This window comes from Lissotriton helveticus, chromosome 3_2 (genome assembly GCF_964261635.1).
Source record: "Lissotriton helveticus chromosome 3_2, aLisHel1.1, whole genome shotgun sequence".
In the NCBI taxonomy this organism is placed as follows: domain Eukaryota; kingdom Metazoa; phylum Chordata; class Amphibia; order Caudata; family Salamandridae; genus Lissotriton; species Lissotriton helveticus.
Window position 1 is genome coordinate 20,014,707 of NC_136062.1, and position 10,988 is coordinate 20,025,694.

Genomic DNA, 10,988 nt, shown 5'->3' on the forward strand with positions numbered 1-10,988 from the left:
GACCCGGGATTCGCCATGGACAGGTGGCTGCTATCGGGAGGGAACTACAATAGGGCGCTTTACTCGAAAACCCATCCCATCAGAGATCCCCCCTGATGGGGCCGACCAAACACTTGGTCCAAATTTGGCATGCGGCAAATAGAAGCCTGGGGTGGGAGCGGAAACTGGTGTTGGCAACTCCCCTATGGGATACTGAGATACTGGGTAATTTGTGGACCACAAAAGGGTTCAACAAGTGGGACCTTATCGGGAGCTCCAGTATTGGGGACCTATGGGCAAAGGGGCGAGGTAATAATGTTCGCCTACCTTCAGCAGAAACATGACCTAGCCAACTCAGAATACTTTAGATATCTGCAGACACACCATGCCCTACAAACACAGATACCAAAAGGGTACTCCCCTCCAGAGTCCTCCCCCCTTGAAGATAGACTCTTAGATGCCTACTTGCCAAACAAAGCTGTGTCACTAAGTTATAAGAAATTGATTAACAACACAGCAGACCCAATCCAACAACTGCGGGAGAGGTGAGGAGACGGCCTAGAACTTGATGATGACTTATACAGCTCAAGATACTGCACAGAATCTACATCACCGGACCAGGCTTAGTCTGTATAGGGAAGGCGGAGGCAGGGGACTGTAGACAGGGATGCGGACAGGTGGGAACCTTCATGCACATATTGTGGGAATGTGACCACATTCAACGGTATTGGTGCAAAATCCATGATATCCTGGGTGAGGTACTCACACAAACTATTCGCATTGAAGCAAAGAGATGTCTTTTAAAGGTATGGGAACTGACAGACCTAAACAGGAAAAGTAAGCTCTGGGTCACTCTAGGCCTCATGATAGCGAAGAGAAACATTGCACAATAGTGGGGGGCTGCACATCGACCCAAGGCGGCGACATGGAGGGCAGACATGGACTGGTGCATGTTCAGGGAGAAAACAGTGTATGTTGCATGGGAATGCCCCCAAAAATGGTCCCTGGTCTGGGGCAAATGGAACAATTACCGGGGAAATATCTGTAGCCCTCAAGTGCCCCAACTCAAGACAATCCACCAACACCATAATAACAGTGTTTCCTGATGCATAGCCTATGTATATAAGCACCATTAGTAATTATTAATGTGAATGCAATGTAACTCCTCTCAGTTGTTGAAATGATACTCCGATTCAATGTGTTTAATAAAAAGAATTATAAAAAAAAACAATAGTCTACGAGGGCCAGAGACATCACAGGTTTTCAGGAGCACCATAGAATTATGTGAATGACTCCCATTTTTATTCAATTGCTTATGCCTTCGCCTGGTATGAATGAGCATCCTTTATAAAACACGCTTGGGCTCCCTTGGACGGGGCACAGCCCTGTCATACACATACCTTTGAACTTTGACCTTGATTGATTCTCGAAGCACATCTCTTAGGAACCAGTAGGGTTTCTTGGCTGTAAATGTGCTTGCAAATGAACCATGTTAGATTTGTAATTCTAAAACCCATTGCTGGCAGTTCACAAATAGTATTGTGGCATATGCATTATCGGTGATTAGACTAATCTCAGAGCCTTTCATATAAGGCAATAACCCTTCCTCATTATACGTAGTGCCCTATCTTGAGGCTAGCCATGTAAAATGGCCTACTGTGCAGTCACCTACGGCCAACCAGTTTTAAACCTTCTGCCTGTTTCAGGAAAAGGTTACATCTGCAGCTTTAATAATCAGCACGTTAAAGCAGGGCCTATTCCGAAATTGGGTGGGTGCATAGGTGCAGCCCCCGCAAGGAATGGAAGCTACCCCCTCAAGTAGCACCAACATAGGTACCAATATTCAAAGAAGGACATTTTCTGCTGTCTTTGGGGGCCACCCCACCTATATTCCTTGAACGGAGTGCGGCGCCAGAACCCAAAATGATGGGCTCCCCTGCAGAATGTGATAAAGGAGAACTGAGCCTCCCCTATCTCACAGTTATATTTGGCATTGGGCTGAATGGGGGCCCCCTGAAAGGTTGAAGCCCCCCTGAATTTTTTAGCCTGGCAACACAGGGGCTGCAGGAGCCTGCATTACTCCCCTGCCCCACACACCTGGACACCCGCTGAAGCCGACCCAGGGCCGGCTTTAGGCCAGTGCAAACGGTGCATCCGCACCGAACGCTGACCTGTGGAGGGGTGCTGACTTCAGGGGTTGCGCTGTGTTTAGCAATAACTTATGACTGGAGAGATGAATGACACTTTTGCCCAGGGGTAATGAGATATTCTGAGGAGGAAGTCATGGAGGGCTTCAAAAATGATTGTCGCACTGGGTGCCACTAGAGACAAAGCCGGGCCTGAGCCAACCCTGCATAGATGGGATCTAAATGAAAAGAACAGCAGCAATAAAAGGCAGGGAACAGCTTAATTGAAGGAAAACATACTACAAAGGTCAGCTAAATATTGGAAACATCTATGAAGACAATATGCACTTTAGGTGTTCTTTGGACAATTATTCGTATACTAGGACATATGAAAATACGAACATGCAGGTGGTGTAAAACACCTGCCAATAATCAATTCATGCACCGGTTACCACGGGTATATAAAGGTTGCACATACATGTCTTATATGTAACTGAAGATTCTTCACTCCAAAAGAACGAATAACAAACCAGAGCTTCAGAGATCGAAATCTGCGGCTTAGTGGAATTTGCCAGTTCTGTGTCAAAAATATATAAACAATCAAAGACATTAGCAATACACATCAGTCAGGAATCAGCAAGTTACGCAACACTTGTAGCCAACTAGAACACACTTTCAAAGCTGCAGATATCACAGACTAATGACTCCACCAATTAAAGTATGAAGTAAGGCACATGTAAGTGAATTGTTTATTAATTACAATCAGAGTTGATGGGGAGTTGGGGAGCAATGGATCTTGGGAGATGATTTCCAGTCAATCCTTAAGTTCAGCATTTGGCTCCAAATGTCTTAAATTCACTAAAAAGCGTCCAATTGAACACAGCCATAGAAAACCAAATTAGTAACTAATTAAGGTAATAGGAAGCCTTGGATTCATTTGGCACTGCCACAAGTTCCGTGAAAATGTGTAACCACTGTTCTATAAGGTATTGAAATCACTTGAAAAAACTGAAAAAACCCATCCAGAATTTACCAAATATAGAAACTGAAAACAAGAAAGCCTACTTACTGTTCATGAAATGACTTCCGAGGTGCCAGAGCCATCAGAAGGGGGCATGGGTGCCTGCTGAACACTAACAGCGAGTGACTCCCTACCCTCCCCAAAATAACTTCTAGGGTGCTGCTGTTGGTCTGGGAGGGCTGCTAAACACTCCCACACCACCAGCTGTGTAGAGAGTTGGCAATGGAACTGAAGGCCCACTCTCTCCATGGATATCGTGATATCAGGAAACTGTGTGAAAGTAGCCAATATGGTAACACACAGTGCCACCATTTGAGTTGGCATGCCTGATAATAGGGCTCTGTGTTATGGAGATTCTGAAGGGCAGCCCAGAGCAAATCACAATAGATGTGACGAGGACTAAGTTACAGCATTTCACCAGTGGGCTAACAATCTTGCAGTGGTACGTGGATATTTGAATGATGCCACTTGCTATAGCTGTGTTTTTTTCAGCACACAAAAGCAAGTAGAAGCAAATTGTCCTAGAATTCGGATCTTCTAACTGCAGAGTAAAAACATTATTGGCCATGCCTAGTCAGGGTATGCTAAATAAATACTTACCATGTAATCAGTAGCAGCTCCTGAATTGGCATGCCTTAGGTAGATGGGGTTAACAGTAAAGGTCTGTTGTAGTTTGTATTTGTCTCTGACCCTGTTGGAATATAAAGCAAATGTGTCAGTTTGCCAAAAAATACTTAAGAGATGATAATTTGTGTGCTGAGTAATTGTTAGTCTTCTCAGTGCTCTCACCAGAAGGCAGTGCAGTCAAAGTGAACCATCATCCACTTGGAAGGATTAAACGTAAAGGAGTCTGCATGTTCAACTCCATTTAGGAACTGTCTGAATTCTGGGCACACAAAGGCTGTTCCTGCATAAGCAGCATCGATATGGAGCCAGAGTCCTTCACTGGCACCTAATGGAATGAAACATATTGGTAATAATACTTTCTTAATTCAAAAATATATATATTATGTTGTCACTCAGCACTAAGTATAACAATAAAGATATCATCCAACAAAAAGGTCCTCTGTAGTGCGCTATTTTCCAGCCGGTGCTGGCTTTTGGGTCAGATCAGGGGCGTAACACAGGCCCCCGCAGCCCACGCGGTGCAGGGGGGCTCCTAGCTCCAAGGGGCCCCCTCGGCACTGTACTCTGGCCGGAGAGCTCCTGATTGAGCCCAGAGGGGGCCCCCTAAGTTCCGTGCAGGGAGGCCCCCTCCTTGCCCTGAAAGAAATCAGCCACCAAAAATTGATAACGCTGCACTCCAGGAGAGTATCTTAAAGTCAATTATATTTGTGGATGCACATCCGCCACCTAATCCCACGACTGATGCGTTTCGACTGTCAAGTCTTGCTCACGGTTAAGTAAGCCCATCTTCAGTTTCAGCTATATATACAAACATCCAACCTAGCCATTATGTGACATTGTGGGAGTTGAAGTTAAAAAAATAACATTTACTTTTTAGAACAATGTGGAGGCATTGTTGCATGGTTTCTTGCAGCATTATACATGAGCCTACAAGATCGATTAATTCATTCATAGTGCATATCCATTGCAATTTCACAATATTGTGTGGGGGAGTCAAGACTGTAATATATGTTCATTCTCTTGTCGGCACATTATTGTATTTACTGGCAGTAATTAACATGATGTAATTCGGGGTGTCAGGGACTGATTACCGGTTACACGCTGTCTGGCCCAAACGTGTGAACCAGGAAAGAAGAATTTGCTACCGAACTACAGTTCCCAGCATGCTGCGTGAATCACGTCTCACGTGACCGAGACACGACGCCAGTGGCAGGGTAAAGGGTGGCAGACGAACGTAGACGCTGCTGATTATCCTGAACAATTCCCGTTGCAGACTTCTACGGATTCTAGGTCAAGAAGGCGATAAGAGTGCGGTTGCACATTGCTCAGTACCGTCTTCTCGAGTGAGAGGCAGAGGTGCTTCTAGCCTCGCCACTCCTCCCAGCATTCCTTCTCTGTTGGACGAGACTGGCAGTTAGCGTTCTCTTGCAGAGGAGGTTAACCGTTAGCAGGGACCAGGCCCGGCTCCAGGAATTTTTATTTGGGTGGGCCAAGGGTGCATTTGGGTGGGCCACTGGGGCTCGATTTGTCGCATATATTTCTGGGCAGGCCTGCTTCAGGGCCCTCCTTTATCTCTTCTTAGTCTTGCAAGGCCCAGTAAAACGCACTCTTTTACAAATCTCTTTCTAAATGTTATCACTCTCAAAAAGTGTTTTTTCCATGTAATGCTCCTTTGATAGGAAGAGGAGGTTTCTGAGGTGGGAGGATCAGGCAAGTGACACTTCTCGGGCTCCCTCTGTGCGAGCCTTCAGGGAGAATCCCTCTTCATTACTACCTCCACCTCACCCCAGACTCTGCAACATACTCCCTTATAGGTTTGAATATCCACTACTCCTCTCCAGTGCACCTTATCTCACAGCTGACCTTGGGCCCCAGCCCCATATCAGGCACCATCGGGCTCCACTATCATTTTGCCCGGTAAAAACATTAGAAAAATCACCTTCAAACTTAAAACATTGAATATAGCAGTAAATATAATTAGCACACACTTTAAGGTATGTTCCACAGTAGCCCTTATGACCCGACTGCTAATTAGGTTACCGACATCAAAGAAAAGATTTGTCACCTTTCGCCATAGAAAGCCTCATTAACGTTGTGGAGAAGTGTGGCTCAATGGTTAGAGCGGCAGACCCTGATGCAGAGGTTTGGCCCGGGACCAGGGTTCAATTCCTGCCTCGACAGGACTTGGGCTTCATTTCCTCGGACCTGACAATTCTCGCTTCGGTGCCTATTCTAATCAAGGGTCCCACGCTGCAACTCTGGGCAATAGCTTGCTTAATCTCCACAACGGCCCCAACAGCGCTGGGATGCCTGGCTTCACCTTGTTGGTGCCCAGGAATGGACATTTCACAGGGGAAAAAGCCAGGAAGGGTTCCACAGTGGTATGAGTGCAGCCCCGGGACGCCCCGTTGCTGCGGCAGCTGTGTGCTTTACAAGTACAACACATTTACATTTACATGTTAATGGTCTTTAAAGACCTGTTAAGTACTCGGGTGGGGGGATGCGATAATCTCTAAAACTGTCTCTGTGTGGTGCCCGGGAATCTGTCTCGGCCCGGGCTGACACACACGACCTGTGCGTTGCACGCCTGCCTTCCAGCCTTCACTGCTGAGGGCCAAGGCTCCTGTTTGGGTGGGCCTGGCTAGAACCGGGCCTGGCAGGGACACATTTGCCCGAGATTTCTCGTCTGTTAGCTGGGACCGATAATTAGCGGTCTTTTGCAGAGGAGGTTTACAGACTTCCGGGGCTTCATCGGCCCGATATACTCCCTGTTGGGGAAACCGGCTCTGTAGTCGGTTTCATGTGGGGAAGTGTACTTTTGCTGGGATTATATCTGGAGTGTGATTCTAATTTGATGTAATACAACCGGAACAAATTCCCCGTCAGAAATTTTGAGGAAATTGTATAAAGACCGGAAGGGACACCCAAGTACTTGGTGATCCTTTCTTGAAAGCCAAGGTTATGGTGATCCTTTAACTTACCTGGGCTTGTTATTTTGGGCATATTTCAAGACTGTTATTGTAACCTGGCCCAACATTTCTATTTCACGATTGGTTGGTCTTTGTTCTCTTGTTTCCCAGAAGAGAGAGTTCACGAAGGGTGTGCAGTCCTCAGTTGTCTTGCATATACAGCCAAAGCCTCATGCATTCTCAGGTAGGTGTTACAGGGGGGTTCTTTGCGGACGCGCGCTACTATGAGGTCTGGTTCGCGCTAGCTGTGAGTCTACTGCCAGAGTTTTTAAAACAGATGTTGTCCTGTACTGCTGCTCATTATTTGTTGGTTTGTTTATTCTTCGCCTAAATTTACACTTTGTGCCTCCTTACCTCGTACCTTCATCCCTCTCCCTCCTACCCGGGTCCACCACAGGCTTCGCCTGATTGATGTGGAGGGTAGTGAGGGCGACCGTGCATCACTTCCGGTCGTGAGGGTGGTGTCAGGGGTTAGCGGTCTAGGCTATTTTAGTGCCATGCATTTCACGACGTGCAGCGGACGCGCGCTACTATGAGGTCTGGTTCGCGCTAGCTGTAAGTCTACTGCCAGATTTTTGTAAAACAGATTTTATCCTGTACTGCTGCTCATTATTTGTTGGTTCGTTTATTCTTCGCCTAAATTTACACTTTGTGCCTCCTTACCTCGTACCTTCATCCCTCTCCCTCCTACCCCGGTCCACCACGGGCTTCGCCCGATTGTTGTGGAGGGTAGTGAGGGCGACCGTGCATCACTTCCGGTCGCGAGGGTGGAGTCAGGGGTTAGTGGTCTAGGCTATTTTAATGCCGTGCATTACACGACGCGCAGCGGACGCGTGCAGCGGGCGCGCCGCTGGCGCGCCGTCTGTGCCCGTCCGCGCCTGGCCCACGCCTGGCCCGCGACCAGCGCCAGCCATACTACTGGTTGCCCCCTGACTCCCCGGCTCGGATGGTCCAGGTCTCAGCTTCTGAGGCTTAGAAATGGTGCTTGCACCCTTGCAGTACGGTGCAGTCCTTCTGGGCTTGAAATGCAGCATTTCAGATGCTCGCATTGCTCTTTTGCACTGGAACACCCCAGAAAATGTACAAATTTGCAGGTTAGGAATCCCAGGCCATCTAGTCACTCTGTGACCTTCAAGGCTGGGCTGCTTAACTGTCGCTCTCTCCCCCGCCATACCAGTGATATTTGGCTATCACTCTCTACCCACGTTTGGGATATCCTGCTTTTGACAGAGATTTTGATTAAAGATGCTTCCAATTCTCACATCAACCTGGCTAACCCCCTCCCCCCTCCCAGGCTATCGCTTTGTGGGAATAAATCTTGAGGGCACAAAGGCAGGAGGGGGGATCGCTGTTATTTTACAATCTCATTTAAAAATTACTACTAGGAAAATTGCTAACTTGGGCCTCATTGAAGCAATGTGCTTTAACATCCTGGATGCCTCCTCTGTCATTTCAGCGGGCGTCCTGGTGTATAACCCCCCTGGTGCTTTACCCTCCTCACTTGCTGCACTCATCACCATGATTGCGGACCTCTCACTTACGCATCCCCACTTCACTGTTTTGGGAGACTTTAATCACCATGTAGATGTGGCTACATGCACACGGGCTAGTAATTTCTTGGATTCTATGCTCGGCCTGAACCTGACTCAGCTGGTACAGAGCTCTACACATTTAGCAGCCCACACCCTTGATCTCTTATTCTCTAATCATCCTGGCCTAACTACTCTTCCCTCCTTACCTCTTACTTGGTCTGATCACTACCTGATCCCATTTGAGCTGACCATGCCACAGCCATCTGGCTCTCCATCAAAAGCCAGGGACTGTGGTAGAAAATGCTACAAGGTTACTTGTAATGCCCTAGAACCCATCTTTACTAAATTGATTGGGCAGCCCTCCAATGATTTAAACTCAGACGTATCAAAGTTTAAAACCTCCCTTTCCTCCTCTATTGACCTCGTTGCTCCAATGCTACCGCTAGCTTCTTTAAGATCAAAGCCGTCTGCACCTTGGTTCTCTATGGCATTGCATGAGGAAAAGAGCAGATGTAAAAAATTGGAACGTATGATTCTGCAGCTAAAACTACCTACAGAACTGCTTTAAAGAATTTCCACAAACTTAAGCGTGCCACCATGAGGGAATATTTTGTAGAGAAAATCAAGGCTGCTGAAAATTCATCTAAGACCTTATTCAACATCATTAAGCAATTTTCTACCTTCCAGCCTTGGCCTGCCCGATAGCCCCCAGTCAGACCCTCTGTGATGGTCTCTCCGACTTTTTTCATGATAAGATTATTAATATTTCATCCACATTCAATCAGGACGGGGCTCCTCCTTCGCCTGATCCTAAAGCCGTTCAAGAGGAGACATTTGTCTCATTTAAGAATCTAACCATTGAGTCTGCTCTGACTTTGTTACGCCGGTGCAAATCTGGGTCCCCCCTCAACCTGGCCCCAGCACAGTTTTCTAGGGAGCCTTGCCCCCTGGTGATTAGCCCGCTTCTCTCTATCTGGAATACCTCACTACTCACAGGGCAGTTTCCCTCCGCATGGAAGCAGGCTATGCTGATTCCAATCATTAAGAAGACAGACGCTGACCCGTCACTGTTCAGCAATTATCGGCCTATATCGCTCCTCCCTAAGCCAGCAAAAATCCTTGAGAAATTGGTGCAGGAACAATTAGCCGATTATCTTGAATCCCAACAACTCCTTCATGACACCCAGTCCGGTTTTAGACCAGGATTTAGCACTGAGACCGCACTGCTTGAGGTGTCTGAGTCCATTCGGGAGTGCGTGGCTGCTGGCGAGAAGGCCATGCTGGTCCTCCTCGACCTGTCCGTGGCTTTCAATACCGTGTCTCATGACATCATATTGGATCGTCTTCGCAATATTGGTATTGGGGGAACTCCTCTGGCCTGGGTTAGATCTTTTCTTACGGGTAGATCTCATCAGGTCTTTCTCCGGCAGAGAAACCTCTGCTCTGCGGTGTCCCGCAGGGCTCTGCACTCAGCCCTTTGTTCTTTAATATCTACCTCACTCCTCTGGCGGAAGTGGTTGAATCCTGAGGGGTCAGAGTGATCTCCTATGCTGATGACACTCAGCTTGTGTTTTCTTTTAGATATCACTCTGACGACAGCTTGACCAACTTTCGACGCTGCCTCATTAACATCTCCTCTTGGATGACTTCCAACAACCTCAAACTTAATACGGACAAGACCGAAGTCTTATTTTTCAACCAGAATTCTCCACTTCCATCTACACTATGGTGGCCTTCGGAGTTAAACCACCCACCGGTGCCAGTTCAAGCAGCTCGTAATTTGGGTTTCCAATTTGACAACGCTTTATCTTGTAAAACCCAAATCAACAAAGTTACTGCAGCCTGCTTTGGTAAACTCCACATGATCAGGAAAATGTTTCCTTTCCTCCTCCTTGATTCTCGCAGGACCGTTATACACGCCTTAATCACTTCTCATCTTGATTATTCTAACAGCTTGTACGTGGGAGCTCCAGCCTACCTGATCAAGCGGCTGCAGATTGTGCAGAACGCTGCAGCCAGGCTGATTTGCAACGTCCCTTATCGCCATTCTATCACTCCATATCTGGTGAAGCTACACTGACTGCCAGTGACTTGTCGCATTCAATTCAAAGCATTGGTCTTTGCCTTCAGGGCCCTTAATGGCCTTGGCCCAGTCTACCTGAGAAACAGGCTTAAACCTGTCCAGTCTTCCAGAGCTCTCAGATCCAATCACCTCCGCCTTCTCTCTACCCCGCGCTTTCGCCGTTCTAGAATGGGGGGTAAAGCTTTTGCTGTGGTGACTGCAAAACTCTGGAACAGCCTCCCACTGGACTTTCGGCTAATTACATCGGAACCTCTGTTCTGGAGTGAATTGAAAACATGGCTGTTTTCCAATCTCTAGCTGCATTTAATTCCTCTTGTTGCTTGTTGTCTGCAGCGCCGGGACACCCCCGCTGGGGGTAGCCGTGCGCTTTATTAGCTTCAAAATAAATAAATAAACAAGGTATCAAATGGGGCAGGATTTTTTTACGATGTATGTTCTCTATTCCCATTAGTTTCACGTTGGGGAACTTGCAACCACCCTGCTCTCTTCTGGCATCGCTCTCTCACTTCTTTTTTATTTCAGGTAGGGTTTGTGAGGTTTAACAGAATTGGAGTGTGGTGATGTTTCTTTTTAATAAAGTTAGGTTACTGTAGTATACTTCTTTATTGGGTTCCTGTGTCATCCTCAGATCTCCCTCCCAGCCGTTCCTAC

General features: G+C 47.2%; 1 protein-coding gene across 1 annotated transcript in view; it reads right to left on the reverse strand.

Annotated features, from left to right (window-relative positions):
- HDC (histidine decarboxylase) overlaps window positions 1-10,988 on the reverse strand; it is a 250,370-nt gene that overhangs the window by 49,901 nt on the left and 189,481 nt on the right. Inside the window, exons 8-10 of the mRNA XM_078684752.1 lie at window positions 3,916-4,078; window positions 3,727-3,817; window positions 2,584-2,682 (exon numbers count right to left, since the gene is read on the reverse strand). Coding sequence (XP_078540878.1) covers window positions 2,584-2,682; window positions 3,727-3,817; window positions 3,916-4,078 — 353 coding nt within the window. The remainder of the gene's footprint in view (window positions 1-2,583; window positions 2,683-3,726; window positions 3,818-3,915; window positions 4,079-10,988) is intronic.